Consider the following 25,012-nt stretch of genomic DNA (forward strand, 5'->3'; position numbering starts at 1 on the left):
GGGTGGGTGAGATTCTGTGGCCTGCATTGTGCAGGAGGTCAGACTAGATGACCATAATGGTGCCTTCTGACCTCAAGTCTATGAAACTATGAATCAACTGAACATAGCCACATTCACATGAACAGACAAAGATTGAGAAATATTTTATGATATTTTTGTGTGAATGGAAAAGTTACAAGTAGGTTTAGCATACAAGATATCCCAGTTAACAGAATGTCACTTTATGCATACATGTAACAGTGAACGGATCAGTTAGAGCCACGCTTCATTCATATCAGCTTCCACCACCGCACAGCTTGTAATATTAACCAATGTGCAGTAGTTAGAAGAGCAAACAGGAGGCCTGTGTACCTTTAAAAAGGAAATAAAGGTAAATCAGAATATAATGGCAATGGGACAATGACACACCGTTTATTTGTGTTCAAATTTGGTCACTTCTGTGGAATTTTTGTGATGCCTGAGACAAATTTTAAGTTTACTTGCTAGTTAAATAAATGAACACAAGTCTGATGCTTGGTAATTAGCCTTACTGTATAATGCTGCATTCATGCCACTGGCTCCTGTCTTTGCGAATGAGAGAACAGGTAGTGTTGATATGCTTCTGTTCATCAGAATTCTTAATGCAAATCCCTTTGTGTCACTGAAGATATTATATAGGATAGATTATAGAGGATTTCAGACAAGATTTTTTTCCCCTTCATCGTGCACCCTTTGAATCTGAATTATTCCCTTTTATGTGTGCTTCATGTTCATGGGAAAAATCAATCATTAATCACCAATGTAAAATGGACTAAAAATCTCTATTTATTGTTCCCTTTCCCTAACCTCTGTCTGTGTTTCTGTCTATCCATTGAGAATTCCTTTGGGAATGACTGTTCCATGAATACTGGGAAAAGCACCTACACACCTCATGGATACGACTATTAATAACAACAACTGAATTCCTTGTCTCTCTGCAGGAGCAAAAATGTGCATGATTTCAAAGAAGCACCGGATGCTTTTACACATGTACAGATGAATTGTTCCAATAGTTTTTATGCTGACTCCCAGCTTTTCTGCCTCTTTCACAGTTAATGACAATTGCACAGGAGGCAGATCACTTCAACAGTCAACCATGAGACCAAAGAAGCAATTTTGCAAAAGCATAGCAGTTATGCTTACAACTAGCCTGGACAAAAAATCATTACACAATAACAAGAATGTATAAATACCTCCCATTTACTGCTATCCTGCAGCCTCAATAAACAGAAATGTATTTATTAAGACTACTGCATCAGTGAGTAATAGGAGTTGTGGTGCCCCGTCACAAGTCTCCAATTTTGGGGGCTCTTGGAAAGATCACCTTGGGGCAAAAACGCCATGGGACACTCTGTCAGGGAGCTGGGGACTTAGATTCAGGAAATAGATTCAGAAGTGAGCAACAGAAGGCTGTACCAGGCAGCTTCCCAGAGAAAGTTTTAAAATTATTTACTTCAGATGTTGACCTTCCACATTTTTTTCTTGCAAGTAGGGGAGAAAGAAGGAAGATTTGTGGTATGAAATTTTCCTTTGTGCCCGTGTAAAAAATGTCCAAGAATTCATTGGGAGAAAGGATAGACCAATGGCACAGACAACGTGGACAGACAGTCACTTGGGAGGCTAGCATAAGCATATTGATAGTTATTACATTGTTTATTTACTGTCTAACTTCTTATAGCAATATATTTAAATGCTGTCTATGATATAATATAATTAACTGAAACCAATGAAGTTATTCCAGGAAAAAAAACAGGGCCAAGGAATTTTTTCAGACTGAGTCACAAGCATTAGAGAGAAGTAACTGTTGGCTGCTGAATCAGAACAAATCCCTACAGTGCGAGGACAGTGAATCCCTGCAGAGATTACATCACTGAACATACAGAATGCAGAACTAGATTTGTTTTAAAGCCTACAAAAGTGATACAATCATCAGAGAACATCGTAATTTTCTTTTCAAATGTTAGGTATTTGAAGGCAGAATGTGCAAGAGATCATGAGCACAATATTTCCAGGAAGCTACAAATCCTGTTGCATTGTTACATTTTGGTAACATTTGTACAGTGCTTTGAAAATGTAAAGTGCTATGTTAAGTGTTATTATTATTATTAAAATAGTGAAAACAGCTGCAAGTTTTGCTTACTTCTTTAACATGAAGAAAATCTTTTGCTTCAAATGAAATGGCCATGCCTGGAACTGGGACGTCATCATCATGTCCTGCACTATAGCCGACATTGGTCCGGACTGCAAATGCAACAGGTTTTGTCTGCAAGGCAAAAGGTAAACAGAATTTGAACATTTTCTCTCTCAGACCTACAGAGTCAGATATGGAGATATTGATATAAACTTGATACAACACTTCCAGGAAGTAATCTACCTAATGTTCTCTCAATTAACATAGCAAAAACCACATGCCATAAAACTTTTGACATATACGAACTGATCTACTCAAAATGTTTTTGTTCACAATGTGAACATACCAGGTATATTCTAACCATTTCACTTGAGAAAAACAGCTGACATTTAGTTACAAAGCAATAGAATTGTTAGTAATGTTCATCAGGGCCGGTGCAACCATTTAGGCGACCTAGGCAGTCACCGTTGGGATTTGGGAGGCGCCATTTTCTTCGGCAGTGACTGTGGCGGCTGGATCTTTGGCCGCCCCAGTCGCCACCGGCATTTAGGCGGAGGGAGCTGGGGCAGGGGTACGCGAGGAGGGCCGCTTGCAGCAAGTAAGGGGGGGGTGGCACGCAGGGGAACTCCCTGCCCCAGCTCACCCCTACCCCGCCTCCTCCCCGAGTACGCTGTGGCTGCTTCACTTCTCCCGCCTCCCAGGCTTGCGGTGCCAATCAGCTTAGGCGCCGCAAGCCTGGGAGGCGGGAGAAGTGAAGCAGGGATGGCGTGCTTGGGGTGCTCGTGCTCATGCGCGGAGCAGGGTGAGCTGGGGCGGGGGGTGCCTCAGGGTGGGCGGTGGGGAGCTGCCACGGGGGGGCGCCTCAGGGCGGAGGCGTGGGGGGGGCAAGGTGGAATTTTCGCCTAGGGTGCAAAACATCCTTGCACCGGCCCTGATGTTCATGTAGAAATATAATGTGAAGGTCTAAATTTTCAAAAATGACTAGTGATTTTGGGCATCCAGAAACTGAAGCACCCAAAGTAGTTGGTTGCTACTGAAATCTTAGGTCAGAATGTCCATTTACAGCATATATTAAGTACAACATGTCCTTAAAAGATCACCATCACAGTATTACATTGAAAATTAGACGATCCCAAGAGTTTTCCATCTATTAAATAGCCCAGCTCTCTTCTCTCGGTGCTTAAAGTGTTTCCTACACTGAAAAGTACCTGTATAAAAACAACATTCTGAAGTTCCATGTTTATTTTATCTCATTTGTTCCATATCATATTTTCTCATTTTATGAATGAAAGTATGTATTTTTAGCCATTAGCACTGCAGACTCACTCTGGATCTCAAAGTTCATTTTAGCTAATGCATTAATACCACTTAATACCTCTAAAACATTCTTCAGTCCAATTCTGCCCTCCCTTACAAGAGGGTTGCAAATTTAACCATGATCAGAAGTTGATTACAATTGGAACTCTCTCATAGCTGTGTTGGCTTTGCAGTGCAAAAAGGAGAAAATACTAGAGAAAGCTTATTTTAAAGTAAGCAGATCTGCAGTCTATGCTTATGTGTTAAGCTGATGTATAATATTATGCATTAAAATATTTTTGAGAGGAAATGCCCTTAAATATGCATAGAGCAGTGGTTCCCAAGCTTTGACAACCTGTGAACCCCTTTCACTAAAATGTCAAGTCTCGCGAACCCCCTCCTAAAAATGAATATTTCCAGGGATTTTCTACTTTACCTGAGTATAAATTATAAAAGCTGTGATCTTGGGAATATAAAATTTGTATTTATGACACACTATTTATTATTAATTATTATTTATCATTACAATATTTTTATTACATTTTGAAAACAACAACACTCTTCCAAGATCTCACTTTCGTAGCTTGTATCACTTTGAATAAGCCTGTTATAAGACAAGGCTCCTATGTTTCATCAAGGAATATCAGATGTGAAACAGCATGAAGGTATTTAAGAAGCCAACTCAAAGAGTTCCTCCTACACAAGCATTCAGGTCTTGAGCAGTCCAGGAAAACAATGCACGTTACAACAAAGTTTAAAATATTAGCTGCCTATTTAATTTTTTAAAAAAGCAAAAAATATTCACCTCCCTTTCCATTTCTTATAAGGAGTCTTGAAGTTTAAATCTCCTCAGTGTGATAGATATGCTTGCTTTGATTTGCTTAGCTCTTGGAAGTCCAGGGGCTCCAGGCTGCTGGCCCTGTGCTGCTCGGGGTCCCTAGGGACAGCTCTGTCCACCATAAGGGATTTTTTTCCCCAGAACCCCCTGTAACATTTTGCGATCCCCCAGGGATTCACAAACCCCAGTTTGGGAACCACTGCCATAGAGGGGTTGATTCTACACTCATTTAAGTCAATGGTACAGTATTAGGCCTAGAGAGCATATCTGTTAAGTAAGAAGATGCCAACTTTACCTAGTCACTTCTCAGAGTAAAACCGTACTTTAAGGTTAGTGGTACAGTAAGACTAAGTGACAAAATATAATAACCATTGTTAACAAACAATTAAATGTAAGAAAACCTATGTAAATGCAACATTAATGTACACATTTTAAAAACCCAAGTCATGAAAGTCAAAAATGTGGATTCCCAAAGGAATGTTAAAGCAAACATTGTCCAGATAGTAGAGTCTCACTCATTTGCGATAATGACTACTGCTGGGGAGTTCTGTTTCACTGCGCGTGTGCAGAATTCATGTCCCCCGCAGTTTTCTTTGCTTCCCCATAGAAAAATGACTTCTGATGGGGGAAGAGTTTAGGCTTGGGACAGGCTCTGTGCCCTCAGGCAGAGCAGAATGTAGCAGCCTGCCTGATTAGTGAATTGTTCCAATTGTCTTTGTGAATTCCCCCAGGAGTATAAAATAGGTGTAAAAGTTTTAAGCCTCCTTTACATTGCCAGACTGGTGTAAAGGACAGTATGGCCTTATAAATGCTTATGGTGCTTTAGTGATTAGAACTGGTCTAAATTTTTTGACTGAAAAAGTTACCTATCAAAATGTGGTCCATGAACTGTTTGCTATTGACCTTTCTGGAGATGGTCAGTAGCCAATATAAACTGTGAATTTATTCCCAAGCCCCCACTTGCTCTTCAGTTGCCTATGATGCAACACTGAGCATATGGCTGCATATATTTGTTGACTTACAACTAGAAATAAAAGGGCCAAACTTCGCTACATTACTATTAGACAAAGGTGGTTTAGGGATTTCCTCTAATGCTGCCCACTCCCATTCTCTATCCACTGTATTGTTGTTTAAATAAATTACCTAAATAATTGGAACCAGCATGATTATATTGCATTATTTTGACAAATAAAATATGCAGAATTTTGTAGAATTTTTATTTTTTTGGCGTAGAATTCCCCCAGAAGTACAACTCAACACAAAGTACAGACTTTTCTGGATTTTTAAAGTAAATGAACAAACAACATATATAATCAAAGAAATGGCATAATAAAATTAGTTTATTTAATTTTACAGATACAGCTTACTTTTGATTATTTTTGATAATACATAGTTTACTAATAAATGTTCTGTAGGCTGCTGTGTAATTCGCTGAATAATAATTGGGGATTTCATTTAAATTTCTCCAAATTATTATCCAAGAACTAAGCTTTAATCTAACAAGGGGAGGGAAAAAGAGACAGATCCTGGGGATGGGTCAAATTATGTTTGTTGCAAGATCCAGGGCGGTTCTGCCTTGATCCTTGATCCAGCCAGAGCCCTAACCAGATCCTTGAATAATTTAGAACAGCCTAAATTATGCCACCTACAGCAGTCCCTGAGGGCCTGTTCTGCTGACTCAGAATCCTTGTAGTGCAGGGTACTTTGGAGTCCATCTCCAGCTGCTCCAGGCCATGCTTTTGGGCCACTCAGAAATTCCCCTGCTATCAGGAGTCCCCAGAAGCCCTGATAGGCCAACTCTCTGTTCCATTAGTGCTGCAGATCTGCCTCAAACTCCCTAGTCCTTATGGTTGCTAAAATAGTTTCAAAGTGTGAACTGGAGATAACTGATGCCCTATCCATCTTAATAGAGTATTAACACATTTTTGTGACTGTTTCAATGTCATCATTAACTATTTCACTACTGATTGTTTTAGGAGAAGCACAAAAGTAAACATGATTATGGTATAGACACTTCTAGATTTGGAGACCGAAATTGGGGTGTGTTAAAGCGCGTAGCTAATTGCTGTAAAGTATTGCTAGGGTGATGGATGAACAATTCAACACACTGCATCCCAAGTATAAAGACACCACTGTGTCTGGCCCAAAAAGAGAAGGGAAAAAAGGCAAAGCATCGTAACCCCACAGCAAAAGCATCAGCTGCCTCAAACCAAAATCAACTGATACATTTACCTGGATACCAAAAAGCCCCTAGTACCATATCCAGCTTTCCCCTGACATATTGTACTATCGCATTACTTATTAGTACTGGCATTGCAGCAGTATAAAATAATAGGATTTAATATAAAAATAAACAACAAACAATACTCGGTATAGATATTATTCTGTGTTGTTTGGATTGGAAAGGGAGGTGGGCCCTGAGAGGGAGAAGAGTCTCTGCTGCTTAATTTAGGCCTAATGTGCTGCATAGGCTGTGGGGTACATAGGGTGACCATATGTTAAGGGGAAAATATCGGAACCGCCACGGGGGGGGGGGGAGAGGGGCGTTTTTTTGTTTGTTTGTTTGTTTTTTTACACTCACCTGTCCATGAGTTCGGCGGAGAGCCCTTCAGTCATGGACAGTTTTCGGCAGTATTTAGGCAGGGGGTAATAAACCTTGCCACCAAAGACAAAAGCACCCACCGCCGAAATACCACCGAAGACCGTCCGCGACTGAAGGACTCTCTGCCGAATTGCCGCCGAAGACCAGGAAACAAAATATCAGGACAAATGGCGTCCCGAGCATACTCTGGTCGGGACATGGGACAAACTCCTCAAAATCAGGACAGTCCAGATTTTATCAGGATGTCTGGTCACCCTAGGGGTACATGATGTTTTGCAAGAGTAATGGAGTCTCAGTAATATAATGCTTCACTGCAGGCCTTAGCTATGATATCTTTGCTGAGAAGAGGAGTAAAACAGATGTTTCTTTTTGTGAGAATTACCGGTTTGCACATCCACAAAGTGGCAATTAGGAGGACTGTACTTCACTTATGTAGTATTTTCAATTATTTATTCTATTAAATGTAAAAGTGCAAGGTAGCTGAGTTACTGTGGAAACTTTATTTCAGGTCTTGTTCATTTAAGATCTCAGCCATACTGTTGCAATAATGTAGGTTTATTAAACTTAAGTATCAGAGGGGTTGCCGTGTTAGTCTGGATCTGTAAAAGCAGCAAAGAGTCTTGTGGCACCTTATAGACTAACAGACGTTTTGGAGCATGAGCTTTCGTGGGTGAATACCCACTTCGTCGGATGCATGCATCCAACGAAGTGGGTATTCACCCACGAAAGCTCATGCTCCAAAACGTCTGTTAGTCTACAAGGTGCCACAAGACTCTTTGCTGCTTTTATTAAACTTAATTTTCCAAAGGAAAAAAATGGCACCTTTATGTGATCTTAATGTAACTGCAATAGCACAACTTATCTAAATGGGCAACCTGGAAAGAGTTTTGCAGTTGGAAGGATGAAACTGTGAGCTTCTTTTTGCGGATGTGGGGATGGGGTGTCAGGATCGTTTCTATAGCTGGGTTTGAATAGGGAGCTCCACTGGCAGTAAATATAGAAAGCAGAGTTATCGGATAGGATTTATATCAACGTGCAGTGTAATGATGCATATATATAGTAGGAGTTAAAATGAGATCATTAGACTCAATAATCAAAGCATAATTTTAGCATACTGGGGCTCAAAGAAAGGCCTCTGCTGTATTCCTTCTCATGCTACCTCTGAAATAAGTGGGGAAATAGCAGTTGCTGACTGGATGTGTGTAGAGATTGGAAAGCTGAAATTGGTACCACTTAAGTATGTGCATATTTAAACTCATAAGGAAAATGATAGCTATAGGGCTGCTTGAATAAGTACTGCTCAACATAGTTAAGGGTTATGATCCCTGACCTGTAATAATTTCTTCACATATTTTCCCCCAAACTTCACAAAGTGACTATAAATCATGGAATATTGGGGTTGGAAGGGACCTCAGGAGGTCATCTAGTTCAACCCCCTGCTCAAAGCAGGACCAATCCCTATACAAATGTTTGCCCCAGATCCCTAAATGGCCCCCTCAAGGATTGAGCTCACAACCCTAGATTTAGCAGACCAATGCTCAAACCCCTGAGCTATCCCTCCACCCAATCAGCTAATCATAGATGACTTAGCTGTATGCCAATTTTGAAGTTTTAAAAATCAGCTATTTCAATCATGAGTGAAGACAGTGAACGATTATTAGAACATAATCCTCATATTAGTCATTTTCATGAGGCTATAACCCAAAGCCATAGTCTAGACTGAAAATACAGTCCAGACAATTGGCATGTACTCATATTCATTGTGAAACTAACTTACATTTTCTTTGGAACAGATCTTACAAATGATGGGATCTTAGTCAAAGACAAGAATACTTAGCTCATTTTTACAGACCCATTAGTACTCTATGAAGATCAGAATTTACCATCTAAGGACCGTATCAGCCTTCTTCCTAGCCACACCAGTTGCAGTTCTTCCTTACTCATACCAACAGTATGTGAAAGTAGTTGCCACAGTTGCCCAAAATAGTTCATTCTGATGTTAAATCAAATGACAACCTTCCACAATAGCAACAAATGAATAATGCATCAACACTTGTATAGTCACAAGTCCTCACTCTTATGGTTAAACCAGCCAGATGGAGCGAAAGACTGGCAAATGATATTCCCTTTTACTCAGTCATTTAGGAATTATTTCTCCTTATCAGATATTTGGAAATATTCCAACTAGTTGACTTGGGATGACAAGTCCCAATGTAGGGACAAGACAGCTAGGGTAAAGAGATTCCATTGTCTTTCTCTATGTTGTAAAAGGAAGTTGTGAAGTTATGCATGAGTAGATGTGAAAATAATTGGTTTCACTTAATTGGTGAAAAGTTCTTTATGTAACTTGTACTTGCTTCACTGGATTCAATGTAAAAGTCAAACAAGAAGCATTCATATGAGATTTGAAAACAGGCATGCGTTCAAAGAAGTGCACAAAACACTATGAAATTCTGATCTTTTGCACTTTCATGATCTGTTTTTATAACTCAGATGACTAATTCAGAGCCTCTTATTGTATCAATTTCTGCCACCCCACCTTCTCAATCCATCTCTCTCTTCCTCTAGCTCTACTTGTCTGTATGATTCTTTTGTTGCCCTGCATCTTCCAAGTAACAAGTCTGTTAATAACGAGGAACACTTTGGAGTCCTCGAATCTACCATTATAAAAGTGGCAGGTTTAGGTCAAATTGGAGTGAGATGGAAAAAAACCCACAGGTGTTAGGTCAGAACTACCAAACACCTGTTATTTTCCATGTCACTCCAATTTGACGTAAACGTGCCAACTTTGAAAATGGTAGATTCAAAGAATCCAAAAAGTGTTCCTCGGTTATTCTTTCAATCACAGCTAATGATGTAAAACAAACTGTACTTTCAACTAATGGTTTTCAAGGCCACATGCCCCAGAAAGTGCCTGACCTTACTACTGTGAAATGACTGGAGACTAACCCAGCTCATTCGTTTATCTTTTCTTTCCTGGACTAAGTCTGAACTGCTATATCCAATATAGCTTATCATTTCCAGTCTATATCCTTTCTACTCTACAGAATGGAACCTGTAGATCTTTTGAAGGAATCTGATTCCTAAAATGATAAAATAGGAACAGCAAAGGGCTAATATATATACATATGCCTTTTCTGATGGTGAGCATTTTAAGAATTATGTACAGCATTCTTGTTCAAATGCCTTTTTTCTCTTTTATCTTCTCTGTCAACAAGCTGTCAGAAATCACTAATTAACTTGACAATCATACAGCTATCAAGTCATTAACCATATCTTTTGCATTCCTTTGTGCGTCACAAAAGAAAAAGGAATTTAAGATGAGCACTCAAGGATCAGTTTGGAATGAAATGCAAACAAATATCAGTCTGTTTCTTAAAACCCAATATGCTTGTTGAAATAGCCACTTGTAGCTATAGGATCAGTTTTACAAGCTATTGTTTAAGATGTGGGAATATTTCCATTTTTCAAACATCAGTAATATTTTAGAGTTATAAACATTAATTATCTAAGATACTGCTCTGAAAAAAACTATAACAAGAAAAATGTTCTCTTTACTTAATTAATATAAACACCACCCACTCACTAATACTAGGTCAGCATATATATCATGTGAACATTTTCCTGTTGATTTCCGCCTGTTCATTTGAGAACTTCTGCATAAGACAATTTATGGCCTGATTCTGTCATGTTTGCTCAAACTAAGTAGCATCTTCGTAGGAAAGCAGTCCACTGAAATCAAGGGGACTAGCCACAGAGTAAGTCTCTACTTAATGTAAGCAAGGGTGGCAGAATCAGGCCCTTCAATGGTGCCTGGATTTCACTCTTTATATTTAACTAATAAATACCCAGGAACAGTGGTTCTCAACCAGGGGTACACGTATCCCTGGTGGTACGCAGAGGTCTTTTAAGTAGTACATCAACTCATTTAGATATTTGCCTAGTTTTACAACAGGTTACATCAAAAGCACTAGTGAAGTCGGTACAAAGTAAAATTTAATACAGACTATGACTTGTTTATACTGCTCTATATACATTGAAATGTAAGTACAATATTTATATTCAACTTGATTTATTTTATAATTATATGATAAAAATTTGAAAGTAAGCAATTTTCCAGTACTAGTGTGCTATGACCCTTTTGAATTTTTATGTCTGATTTTGTAAGCAAGTAGTTTTTAAGTGAGGTGAAACTTCAGGGTACACAAGACAAATCAGACTCCTGAAAGGGGTACAGTAGTCTGGAAAGGTTGAGAACCACTGCCCTGGAATATCAAATGGATTTCTGGCTCTTGACTAACCATCAGCAGAACGTGGACCACCACAAAAGCTGCATCAAAGATGTAGCATCAGCAAGGAAGGCAGCAGTTGGAGGGCATACACCACCATGAAGGAGGATTTAAAACAGGCCAGCATTGTCAAAATAAAAAGAATATTCTTCCAGGTCTAGACTTTTTCCCATGAGAAGAACGATGGTAGAGGATCTACAAATGTCTGATGATTTAGGGTCTGATTTAATTCCTATTGAAGGAAACTAAAGGACTTGGATCAAGACCTCAGTGAAGAAAGAGGAGGCTATTAACACTAACCAAAGGAAAGTGATATATAATCACCATCCACTATTTCATACGAAGAATAAGTATTGGATTAACATCATGTGGTATTCTAGAATAGTTTTTCAATGATACTGATGAATTTAAAAGCACTCATACGGCTTCTCCTTTATTGTCTGGCTGAGAGGCAATTGACATGAACTGGTTGTTTTGCAGCAGTAGAAGTAAAAAGAAAAATGTGCAATAACTGTGGTTCTTTGAGATGTGTCTCCCTATGTGTGCTCCACTCAAAGTGCACTTGTGCCCCTTGTGTCTTTCATCGGAGATGTCTCATAGCACTATCTATTTGGCCCACATGTGTGTTAGTCAGCTTTGTGCCCTGTGCCATTGTTATATAGCTCTGTGCATGCAAACTGCCCTCAGTTCTTTCTCTACTGCAAAGCCCTAGTCAGAGAACTCCAGAGCAGGAGGAGGGTTGACAGTGGAGAACCCATAGGGACACACATCTTGAAGAACCACAGTTACTGCACTGCATAGGATAAGTAACCATTTATTCCTCTTCTTTGAATAGTATCACTATGGGTGTTCCACTCTATGTGACTGTCAACCAGTTCCTTCTAAACGGAGGGGACTTTGGAGTTGAGCCCTGAACAGAAGAGAGTACAGCTGAGCCGAACATAGTATCAGAAGCAGAGCCGCGAGTTATTTTGTAGTGTTCAACAAGGTCTGTACAGAAGGCTAAGAAACGGCTTTACATATTTCAATAATGGCACATTTTTGAGAAATGTCACTGAGGTAAAATGGACCTTGTAGAGTGAGATCTTACTGAAGGAGCTTGAATATTAGAATATTCATAGTAAGAATTAATGTAGATGGATATCCACTTAGAAAGTCTTTGATTAGAGATTGCAGACCCTTTTGATATATCTGTGAGCAAACAATTTGGGGGTCTTTCTGAAGGGTTTAGTCTCTTCCAGATAGAAGGCCAGGGCTCTCCTGATGTCAAGGGTGTGCAACCTTGCCTCTTGTTTATCTAGGTGAGGTTTAGGGTGGAAGACCGGCAGATGAATGGGTTGGCTAATATGAAACTCAGAGGAAACTTTAGGTAAAAAATTGGGGTGTAGTTACAATGTGACATTGTCCTTAATAAATACTGTGAATGAGGAGCATGCCATAAGGGCCCCTATTTCCCCAAACCAACACACCAACTTGATGGTTATCAGGAATGCTGTTTTCATTGATAAATGGAGGAATGAACAGGTAGCCACCAGTTCAAATGGTGGTCTTGTAAGGCATTTAAGAACCATATTGAGGTCCCAGATCAGAATAGGATGCTTGACTGGCAGAAAGAGATTTCTGAGCCCCCTTAGGAACACCTGTCATTTGGTGAGCAAAAACAGAATAACCCTCTATTGGAGAATGGAAAGCCATGATGGCTACCATGTGGATACTAATGGAGCTCAGCGATAGCCCCAAACTTTTTAATGTTAGGATATAGTCCAATATATCTGGCAGAAATTATGTCGTCGGTGGAATATGTTTGAGGTCATAACAACAGACAAATCTTGTCCATTTTTGAGAGTATGTGTGGCAAGTAGACTGTTTTCTGCTGTGTATTAGTACTCTTTTTACCTCTTCTGAGCAGCTTGTCTCTAACCCCGTGAACCACTGATACCCCCTCTCCCCATGCTTTGAGCTAAAGCATTCTGAGACTGAGGTGAAGGATCTTCCTGCCTTTCTTGGAGAGGAGATGAGGAGCAGCCTGGAGAGTGATCTGGTGTACAGGTAAGGAAATCATGTTTGTCTGGTCCAGGTCAGAATTATTAGGATGACGCTGGCTTTGCTCTTTTTTTATTTTGAGTAGAACTTTGGCTATTAGAGAAGCTGGTGGGAATGTGTTCAGTAGATCCAACAACCAATGAAGGTGAAACGCATCCCCCAGGGATCAGTGACCCAGCCAACTGCTGGAGCAAACCTGGGCACATCTCTTGTTTATTGCTGTGGTGAACAAGTCTCTCTGGGGTTGCCCCATTGCTGGAATATGTGGATACACTGGAATCGATTTCCCAGTTGTGGTCTTGGAAGAAGTGCCACCTGAGTAATCAAAATATGTTGGAGCCAAGCAGCGGTGAATTGGACATCTCAGATACAGCCATGTCTCAGGGAAAATGAAACTCCTGTGATACCAAGCATGCTATGGTCTGCACTGAGGTAACGGTGGCCGAGGGAGCTGACAACATCATGAGTCTCAGCTGCTCTGAGGGAAGTACAGTCAGAGCCTGAACTGGCTTCTTCAGTAACGAGGAAGCAGAGGAAGAGCTCTTCTTGCAACCTGGCTCCAGTGACAGTACCAATGATCTCTCCGGGCCCAAGCTTTTGCTGTCTTTCAGTCTAGTGGTGCACTTTGTACCTGAGGAACCAGGAGCCTCATGGGTACTGGACTGGAGAGCAGATGGTGGTGAAGTACCTGAAGACATGGACAACCTGTGCTTTTTTGAGGTAGATTCCCTACCTGGTGAACTTGAGACATGGTCTTTGGAAGACATTTGAGAGGAGTCTTGGGCCCTCAGAGTACGGCTCAGAGATAGCGGAGGAAGCAGACTTGCTCAGAAACCAATGTACTGGTGGGGGTGTCCCTTTGCCTGGGTCTGAAGCAGGGGCAGTGAGCTCTTCATAAGGACACAAAGTTTGATCTCCCTGTTTTTTATGGTTCTAGACTTCATTGCCAGACAGAAGCTACACTTCCGGGCAATGTGCAATTCCCCAAGGCAACAGATGCACTGGGAGTGCCAGTCACTTACTGGGATTGCCTCCTGGTACGACAGCCAAGAAGATCTGAGCACCATCATTGTCAGGAGGTGTTGGAGATGGATTGGTCATGTGCTTCAGATGGAAACTGATTCTATCACCAGAGTAGCAATAAGATGGACACCTGAAGGCAAGTGAAAACGAGGCTGCCCAAAAACAACATGGTGAAGAGCTGTGGAAGCTAAGCTGAAAAACCTGGGGCACAGCTGGGGAACCACTTAAAGACTTGCCAGAAACAGACAGGAATGGAGGAGCTTTGTCGCTGCCCTAAATACCAGAGGCATAATAGGAAGATGATGATGATGATGACAATAATGACAATGACAGACAATATTTGAACCCAGGAGAACTGGGCATAACCTCCCCGTGATAAGAATATTTACGAACTAATGCGTATCTATATAATACACATTAAATTTTTAATACATTTTTTTAAATATACTAGGAAGCTAAAGCTACTTCTATTTACTAACTAATTACACTAATATTAAAAACTATTATAAACTAACTACTAGAATAAAGACTGGGACACAGTTGAGGTAATTTCAGTGTGGAGAACTGTCAGAGCCCTGTCTCAGGCCGAGGTGGTTGAGAAGGAACTGAGGGCGGTTTGCCCACACAGTGCTATAGAACAATGGCATAAGGCTGACTAGCACACATGCTTGGGCCGAACAGACACTGCTATGAGAAATCTCTGATCAAAGCTGAAGAGAGCAGAAGCACGCCTAGAGTGGAGCACCCATAGGGATACTACTTGAAGAATAGCGACTTACCTTTTTGTAACTGTTGTTCTTCCAGATGTGTTGTATATGTCCACTACATTGTGTGCCTCATGCACTGGTGCTGGAGATTTTTCCCTAGTGGTAGCCTTAGGGGTGGTCCTGATCATTATCAAGTTCCACATGCTGTGAAGTGAGCATATAAAGCATGGAGTCACCCCTCCCTCAGTTCCTTCTTTTCATCTGTGGTTGGTAATCAGAGCCTCAGTGTTCCTACGGAACTACTTGCCTAGTGAAACTCATTTAGCTTAACATTTGTTTTTTTTGTTTCTCATTTTATTGTTTCATTTTTTTTAGTATTATTTCTTTAGATTATGTAGCAGGGCCTTCAGGCAAAGGTGCCCAGGGTTTAAACCTTGCACTGGCCACAGAAAACGTATGCCCATTAGTGACCATCATTTGCGTGGTCTCAAGTCCCTAGGTGAGGGTCATGTTGGAGACAGGTACTCCATTTGTTATGGTTTTAAGATCAGGATAAAGAAATTGAGGGAGCAGTATCTTAACTACATCCTAATGGAGGCAGCCCTGAGATGATCTCGGAATCCCCTTGGCCATTGAAAGAAGCTCATCCTTTTCAAAATGCTCCCCCAGTATTACAAGCAGAGTGGAGCTGAAAGAGATCCCTATCACAAGGACCATCTTCTTTGAGGTCTAGGGTTACTGAACAGTCCCACCCTAAGAAGAATATGAAAAACTTAGTACCTGGTCCCTAAAAAAGGTGTGTATGAACTACTGAAAAGTAGAGGATTAGAATGGAAGTATCTCATCCATTACTTTAGTTGTTACTAATATGGTATTAGGATACACATATTTGACCATATTCTCCATTACACTGGTTTTAGGCCAGTGGAACTGCACTGAAATCCACTAAGTTACACCAGGATAGAACCAGAAAGTACTGGAGTAGAGAATCAGGCCTATTCAATTTTCCTTTTCCAGTTCTCTTAACAATAATATAATCTACCTGTAATATAACATTTTTCAGACAGATTCCAAACAGATTCAGACAAATCCCCACATTTGATTTAGGTAATATGCATGTGTGATGGGGCAGCCAATCAGAGAGGCACTGTGAGGAGCAGCCAATCAGGGCCGGGCTGGCCCATATAAGAAGGGCTGCAGAGCAGAGCAGTTTCAGTCACTCCCTGGAGCTTGAGGAGGGAGGAGGACTGGCTGCCTTGCAGGCTGAAGGTACAAGCACCCTGGACAGAGCAGTGCTGCAGGCAGAGACCCAGGGAGCTAAAGATAGCTCCTGGCATGCTGCAGGGATCTGCAGGCTGAGGCCGTTGGGCAAGGGCAAAAATGGGGCCCCAGGGAAGCAGCCCAGGGAGATCTACAAGGGAGTTGGCAGGAAAGCAGCAAGTGGTGGCCATTTACAGGCTACCTGGGCTGGGACCCAGGGTAGTGGATGGGCCTGCACCCCCTTTCACTACTGAGGAAGTGGCCAGACATTGGGCTGTAGTTGCCACTGAGGGAAGTGGCTGGACAGCCGACTGCAGGTCCCCTGGAAGTGGGGAGCACAGAGTGTGGCACAGCCAGAGGACTGTGTCATGAAGAGGATGGCGAGGTCCTAGAGCAGAAGTGATGGTGGTGAGATGCCACCAGAAGAGGGTGCACTGGCTAGCAGAGCTGATCCCTGGGACATCCAACAGGGGGTGCCACAGTGGTGAGTCACACCGCATCACAGCATGTAAGACAAAGAAATTACTCAGCAGGAAAAACAGCATTATTTTGTTCTTAAAGTTTACCCTCTGTCTCCCAAAAAAAATTTGTACAGCACTTTCTCTGAACACCTATACTAAGGAACAGGCAAGTTGAACTGGAGTCAACCATTTGTTGCTGAGAGTCTAGGCAATTCTCTGTAACAAACTAAATATCTTGTTACAACCACAATAGTGAAAAAAATGAGTGAAATAATATAATACTTTTTTCTGTGGGTATAATATTAGCAAAGTACTTTGAGCTATTAGAAATGTTTTCTTACACATGATTCAAATACAGTAAAATCTCTTTATGACACTGACCTTGGTAGCACATCAGTGACTAAGTGTTGCACAGTAAATTTAGAATTGTTTACTTGCATCTCATTTAAGAACAATATTTATTCATATTAGGTACTCTAATAACACTTAACATGAAAAAATGTTGTTACTTCACTTTTCATTTTTCAGCACTGTATTTGTAAAAAGGATATTACACTGTTTGCTAGATGCACAAAAAGTGACAGCTGATCATAGAATATCAGGGTTGGAAGGGACCTCAGGAGGTCCTCTAGTCTAACCCCCTGCAGGACCAATCCTCAGACAGATCAGATTTTTGCCCCAGATCCCTAAATGGTCCCCTCAACGATTGAACTCAACCCTGGGTTTAGCAGGCCAATGCTCAAACCACTGAGCTAACTCTCCCGCCCACCCCTCCCTATTCTATAGCATGTGTATATAACACATCACATTAAGCCCCATGTTCACCATAGCTGGCTGAACACTCAGGTTTAACTTTGCAAATCTAATTCTGACATAATCATGACCTCTAGGAAATGGGCTTGCTTCAAACATAAAATAGTTGTTTTCTTCTTGTCCTCTCAATCAGTCATTTTCAGAATTGAATGTAAAATTGTTTGTGCTCTGTAGGTTATAGCACTACAATAATCTCTCTTCTCTCTTTTATTTTGTTTTAAACCACACACTACAAAGATGTCTTGGATTATTTCTTTATTAACAGAAAAATATTCAAAATATTAGTTGAATTCTTTTTGGCTCTATATTAGAGCAACACGGAATAAGACAGATGGCCAAATTCTACTTTCCCTTATACATATGGAAATCCAGAGTCTAAACTGGATTAACACTGGCACAAAATGAGCATAAAATCTTGCCCCACTACCAAAAGTGCAGAAGGTCCTGCCCGAAGTAAAGCTGTCTTGGCTCCACTTTACAGCAGCAAGGAGGCTAGATTTCACATGCCCAAACAGAGGTGTGCACTTCTATTGTATTGCAGTTCCCAAAGTCCTCAGAGGTTCACTCTATGGCTATGTCTACAGAGCACACCCCTACTAAAGTGAAGAATGATCTTTAGCTTGGCTCTACTTTCATGCTTTCTGGCTTGCCCAGGCCTACCAGAGAGCCACATGGTCCCTGCTTCTATTGCATATGAACACAACCCACTCATAGAGTTGCCAACTTTTTAATGGCAAATAACCGAACACCCTGCCCTGCCCCTTCCCTGAAGCCCTATCCTGCCCTGCCCCTTCTCCGAGGGCCTGCCCCCGCTTACTCCATCCCCCACTCTCTCCATTGCTTGCGCTCCTCCACCCTAACTCACTTTTACCAGGCTAGGGTGGGGGGTTGGGGTGCGGGAGGGGGATAAAGGCTCCATAGGGCCAGGATGAGGGGCTTGGGGTGTGGGTTCTGGGTGGGGCCAGAAATGAGGAGCTGTGGAGCAGCACTCAGGGCGGGGGCGGGAGCGGAGCTTCCCTGGCCATGCCTCTGCTTACGGGCCACAAGGACCTGGCGACCGCTTCCAGGAGCCACACAGAGCTAGGGCAGGCAGGGAGCCTGCCTTAGCCCCCTGTCCCTCTGGCAGTGCCAACTGGAGCCACCAGGGTCCCTTTTCGACCGGGCATTCTGGTCGAAAGCCGGATGCCTGGCAACCCTACCCACTCAATGGCCAGAGATGATTGCAGTCTCTGTGCCCAGGAGATGGAAGATCTGGTCTTTCTGTACACTTCAATGGGACAGAAGGAGGAGAGGCCATGTATTTACACCTTCTCATGCACTGAACATCCTAAACTGACACACATTGAGAGACTGACTGGCTCTGTAATAAAAAATATTTACCATAATGTTGTGTATTTGGTTGTCATGGTTTCTGTTGCTATGGCAACTGAGTTAGAGTATTATGGTCTGTAAATAAAATGGTGGTTTTGTTAGCTGTCTGCTCTCTGGCTTCAAGTGATTTCTTCCTAAACTGGCTGCCCCCAAGGATATAACAAGTGGCGACGAGGGTGAGACTCCGGTGCTGCTCCAGTAACAGAAGGAAGTAGAAGTCAAGGTAAAGAACAAACAAACAAAAAAGCTGCTTCTTTGCACTGACTGTGAAAGTGAAACTAAAATCATGGCTACTCTGACCAGGCCTCTGGAGCCTTTTGATGAGAATACAGAGCAGTGGCATGTGTATACTGAGCGTTTTGAGCTTTTTTGTATTGCAAATGACATTACAGAAGCAAAGAAGGTGCCAATATTCTTAAGTGTTGTAGGAGCTAAAACCTACTCCCTGCTACACAGCTTACTACACCCTGTTAAGCCAGCAACTAAACCTTACAGTGACATTGTGGAAATCCTGGGGTCCCATTTTTCCCCAAAACCACTGGTAATTGCTGAAAGATATAGGTTCCACAAAAGAGACCAAAAGGAAGATGAAACAGTTGTACAATTTGTAGCCATTCTAAAAAGCTAGCAGAACACTGTGAATTTAAAGAAATGTTACATGATGCCCTGCGTGACAGGTTAGTGTGTGGCCTGTACAGTGAAGCGCGCCTACTGACAGAGGCTCAGCTTACCTTACAGAAGGCTGTTGATATTGCTGTCTCCATGGAACTGGCTACAAGGGAGGCACACACATCGGTGCACCCCTAGGGTGCAAAAAGTGTCACAAGAACCGACCCACAAAACTGTGCAGAGTCAAGAATGTTACCGCTGTAAGCCAGGACACCAGGCATCAGAATGCTGGTGTAAGGACCTGGTGTCGACACTGTGGCAAAAAGGACACATTGAGTGTGCCTGTAAACCAAAGAAAAAGAGGCCTGTGGTCTGGCCGACAAAAAGAGGAACCTTGCATACTCTAGAGCAGACCCAGGATGATCAAGGAGACACCTCATCACAAGAGGAAGTGCCACTGCATGTTTTGTCTTTGGCAGCGGCTCACATGAATACTGGGTAACCTTATTGGAGGGCAAACCTATACGCATGGAACTGGACACCGGTGCAGCTGTCTCGCTGGTCTCTGAGACTGTGTATAAAGAAAAGCTACAGCATCTTCCGCTTAAGGCAACAAAAACTGTTCTGAAGACGATACGGAGAAGCTGTGCCCATGGTCGGCACTATTGATGTTAAGGTGGAGCTCAATGGACAGGATTGCCACTGTTTGTGGTGAGAGGTAACTACCCAGCCTTAATGGGTAGGTCTTGGCTTGGGAAGATTCAACTGAACTGGGCAGAAGTGCACCGGATGACTAAAGAAGAAACCAGTCTAACCCTATACTAAGGAAACATGCTGCTGTTTTTGGAGATGATTTGGGAAGTATGAAGGGAATCACTGTGACATTGAACATTAAACCTGGCAGTCCACCAAAATATCTGAAAGCCCGAACTGTGCCATATGCCATCAGGCCAAAGGTTGAAGCAGACCTGGAGCGCCTGGTCACCAATGGAGTCCTAATACCAGTTACCCATAGCTCATGGGCCACTCCTATCGTTCCAATAGTGAAGAAAGATGGCTCTCCGGATTTGCGGTGATTTTAAAGTCACTGTCAACCCAGTGTTGTGTGCAGAGCAATACCCGCTTCCCCGCATCGATGACCTCTTCGCAGGCCTGGCTGGGGGACAAAAGTTCAGTAAGATTGATCTGAGTCAAGCATATTTACAGATGCACGTCGATGAAAAGTCCCAAGAGCTGTTGACTATTGTGACTCATAAGGGCTTTATCGATACTGTCGCCTACCCTTCGGAATAACATCGGCTCCCGCCCTGTTCCAGAGAGCTATGGACCAGATCTTGTGTGGCTTGTCAGGAGTTCAGTGCTATCTGGATGACATCCTGGTCACTGGAAGAAATGAAGAGGATCACTTAAAGAATTTAGAGGCTACCCTACAAAGATTGGAAGAGTATGGCCTACGAGTTCGCAAAGACAAGTGTGAATTCTTCAAGCCCTCCGTTGAATATTTGGGACACATCATCGATTCTGCAGGTCTTCATAAGGCCCCTGCAAAAGTTAAAGCTATTGTGGAGGCTCCCCCACCACGAAATGTAAGCCAGCTGCGCTCGTTTCTAGGACTACTGAACTATTATGGAAAGTTCATCTCACAGTTAGCCACACTGCTAAAACCACTTCACGAGCTCCTTGGGCAGAACAAGGCCTGGAAGTGGACTGAAGCCTGTGATGTTGCATTTAACAAAGCTAAGGATGCATTGTTAAATTCTGAAGTTCTAACGCACTTTGATCCATCCTTACCCGATGCCTCCCTTATGGAGGGGAGCAGAGTGTGTCACATTATACCTTCGGGAGAAGAGAGACCTATTGCTTTTGCTTCAGCACTCTAAGCAAAGCAGAAACAGGCATTAGGAATTGTTTGTTTCATCAGTACCTCTTTGGGCGAAAGTTTACTCTTCTTACAGACCATCGACCTCTGACGTCAATTTTTGGACCCTACACAGGCATTCCCCCATTAGCTGCTAGTCGTATGCAACGTTGGGCATTGTTACTTTCAGCACACACATATGAAATTAAATATCGGAAATCCACTCTGCACGGCAATGCAGATGGCCTCGAGGTTTGCCTTTGCCGGTCAAACATCAAGATAGCGCCCAAAAGGAAATCTTCTACTTTGAACAGGTAGAGAATACACCCATCACTGCTACTCAGATAAAGAAAGCAACTCGCGTTGACCCAGTATTCATAGGCGCCGACTTATATGGGGCTCTGGGGCTTTAGCCCCATGAATAAATCCCAGGCAGGGGCTCTGCCCCACCAATATTTTTTCAAGCCCAGAGCCCTCTGATTCCCGCGGCTGCGGCTTTTAAAAGGCTGCTGCTCTCAGGCTGTTTGCAGCCCAGAGCCCAGCCCTGATCCCCGGGCGCTGGGATTTAAAAGGCTGCGCGCCCCTTGGTTGCAGGCAGCGCCCAGAGCCCTCTGATTCCCTCTGGGCTGCCCAGACAGCCCAGAGTCCTCTGATTCCTCTGGGCTGCCGCAGCAGACAGCCCAGAGTCCTCTGATTCCGGGAAAGGAAAAAGGCTGCCGCGGTTGCAGGCAGCCCAGTCTGATTCCCGGCCGCGGCTGGGATTTAAAGGCTCTGGGCTCCCGCGTTGCAGGCAGCCCAGAAGCCCAGAGCCCTCTGATTCCTGCGGCTGGGATTTAAAAGGCTCTGGGCCCGCGCTTGCAGGCAGCCCAGAGCCCTCTGATTCCCGGCCGCGGCTGGGATTTTGCAGGCAGCCCAGAGCCTTTAAATGCCCAGAGCCCTCTGATTCCCGGCCGCGGCTGGGATTTAAAGGCTCTGGGCTGCCCGCCGCAGACAGCCCAGAGTCCTCTGATTCCCGCCGCGGCTGGGCAGACAGCCCAGAGTCCTCTGATTCGCTGGGATTTAAAAGGCTCTGGGCTGCCGCAGCAAACAGCCCAGAGCTCTCTGATTCCCGGCTGTGGCTGGGATTTAAAGGCTCTGGGCTCCCGCGTTTGCAGGCAGCCCAGAGCCCTCTGATTCCCGGCAGCGGCTGGGATTTAAAGGCTCTGCACTCGGTTGCAGGCAGCCCAGCTGCCTGCAAGCCCAGAGCCTTTCCCGGCCCCGGCTGGGATTTAAAGGCTCTGGGCTCCCTGCGGTTGCAGGCAGCCCAGAGTCCTCTGACTCCCAGCCGGGCTGGGATTTAAAGGGCTCTGGGATCCCGGCTGCCAGCAGCCCAGAGCCCTTTGAATCCCAGCCTCTGTCCGCTGATTGCCCCCTCCCCAGACCCCTGCCCCAACTGCCCCCAGAACCTCCACCCCTATCTAAGCCCCACTGGTCCTTGTTCCCATACCCCCTCCCGAGACCCCTGCCCCTAACTGCCCCTTGGGCCCTCAGCCCCTATCTAAGCCGCCCGTCTCCATGTCCCCAACTGCCCTCCTGAGACCCCACCCAACTTCCCCAGGACCGCACCCCCTACCTGTCCCCTGATAAACCTCTTAGACTCCCATGCCTATCCAATTGCTGCCTGTCCCCTGACTGCCCCTTCGAACCTCTGCCCCATCCAACTCCCCCTGCTCCTTGTCCCTTGACTGCCCCCCGGAACTCCCTACCTCTTCTCCAACCCCCAAACTGCTTACTGTGCCACTCAGACCAGCGTATCTGGCTCCATGCAGCTCCAGACAGTTGCTGCCATGCTCCCCCATGGAGCCCACAGCCCTCTCCCACCCCCAGCACCTGCCTTCCAGATTTGAACACCTCAAAATTCAGGAGTGCTCAAGCTCGGTTTGGGCAGCTTTACTTCATTTCTCCCAAATCAGTTTCTGCAAGGTGCCAACTGAAGGTGTTGGAGAACAGAGAGATCAGGTGGCCTCCTAATGCCTGGAAAAGAGACAAAGGCCGGAGGAGGGAGTGTCAGTGCCTGTGCGGACTTCTGGGAAGTGCACGGTGTGGAAGGGGATGCTGTGATGCTTTGGAACATCTCCATACAAAGCCAGTCAGGACTCTGGGGGAGCCTCCTCTCTCGGAGCATACTGTCTCCAGGGCAAGAAGCTTACACCTTCCTGGGTCTGACTCGGAGCATTCAGCATGCCCTTCCACGTCATGCACTTTCCAAAGTGAGTCTGCCCAGGCTGGTCCTGGGGCAACCAGAGGTCGCTGCACCCCAACTCTGCAGTCAGATGTGACTCTCAGCCAGACAGTAAAACAGAAGGTTTATTAGATGACGGGAACACAGTTTAAACAGAGCTTGTTGGTACAGAAAACAGAACCCCTCTGTCAGGTCCATCTTGGGGGGTGGGGAGCCCAGAACCAAGTTCTGGGTCTCTCCCAATTTCCCCAGCCAGCTCCAAACTGACACTCCCTCCTCTGGCCTCTGTGTCTCTTCTGGACAAGGAGGCCACCTGATCTCTTTGTCCCTAACACCTTCAGTTGGCATCTTGCAGGGGAAACTGAGGCACCCACACAGTATTCAGAGAAAATATTAAGAACATTCCCACTTCATCACAACAGATGCAACAAAATATAATACTGTATATTGAAGTAGGCAAGTGCTGCTTCTGACTTTCCACTTTTAATTGACCCTTGTAATCTTGTGGCACTGACGCGTTGTAGCTTCATTTTATATCGGCTTACAGGGCGGGAGCGGGGGGGCACCACCATTTTGGGCCCCACCAAAAATTATACAAACCTGCCGCCTATGCCAGTATTGTCCCAAGTTATGGACCTGGTGATGCATGGAAAATCTCGACAAACCTCTCCGGTCTCATCCGACCTTGTTCCCTACATGTCCAAACGGATGGAGTTATCGGTCCAATCTGGTTGTTTGTTGTGGGGGAGACATGTCATTATTCCACCACCACTGAGATCACAGATGTTAGAACAGCTACATTCCGGTCACTGTGGAATAGTGCGCATGAAGGAAATTGCACGAAGCTATTTTTGGTGGCCTGGATTGGACAGCGCTATTGAAGAGAAGGCAAAAGCTTGTATGTCATGTCAGGGTGTGAGGAATGCACCCCAGTGGGCACCCCTACACCCATGGGACTGGCCTGAAAACCCGTGGCAACGTATTCATGTTGACTTTGCTGGCCCCCTTGAAGGAAGCATGTTCTTGGTGGCAATAGATGCCCATTCTAAATGGCCAGAAGTCTCTATAATGCAGTCCACTTCTGCAGAGAGTACTATCCAAAAACTACGAGGACTCTTTAGTCGTTTTGGTCTGCCAGAACAACTTGTGAGCGACAACAGACCACAGTTCGTTTCTCAGGAGTTTCAAAATTTTATGAAGGCAAATGGGATACACCACATCACGTCAGCACCATATCATCCGTCCACCAACGGATTAGCTGAAAGATTTGTGCAGACAATGAAAAACGCTTTGAAATCAGCAAGGGGACAACACTCCATTCAAAAGCGTCTTGATATCTTCTTACTTTCCTACAGAAACACCCCTCATGCTACGACCCAGGCATCCCCAGCCTTTCTAATGTTGGGACGACAGCTGCGCACTTGCTTTGATCTGCTGAAACCTTCTGAACCCCGACAAACTGTGCAACATCA

General features: G+C 43.9%; 1 protein-coding gene across 9 annotated transcripts in view; it reads right to left on the reverse strand.

Moving 5' to 3' along the window:
- CACNB2 (calcium voltage-gated channel auxiliary subunit beta 2) overlaps positions 1–25,012 on the reverse strand; it is a 424,293-nt gene that overhangs the window by 63,200 nt on the left and 336,081 nt on the right. For 8 of the 9 annotated variants that reach the window (XM_039524807.1, XM_039524809.1, XM_039524806.1 and 5 more), the window contains one exon: positions 2,159–2,281. In XM_039524807.1, coding sequence (XP_039380741.1) covers positions 2,159–2,281 — 123 coding nt within the window. Of the gene's footprint in view, positions 1–2,158; positions 2,282–24,140; positions 24,179–25,012 lie in introns of those variants that run through there. The other variant, XM_039524814.1, reaches the window with a different exon arrangement.

The sequence above is a fragment of the Mauremys reevesii genome, linkage group 2 (assembly GCF_016161935.1).
Source record: "Mauremys reevesii isolate NIE-2019 linkage group 2, ASM1616193v1, whole genome shotgun sequence".
Lineage (NCBI taxonomy): Eukaryota > Metazoa > Chordata > Testudines > Geoemydidae > Mauremys > Mauremys reevesii.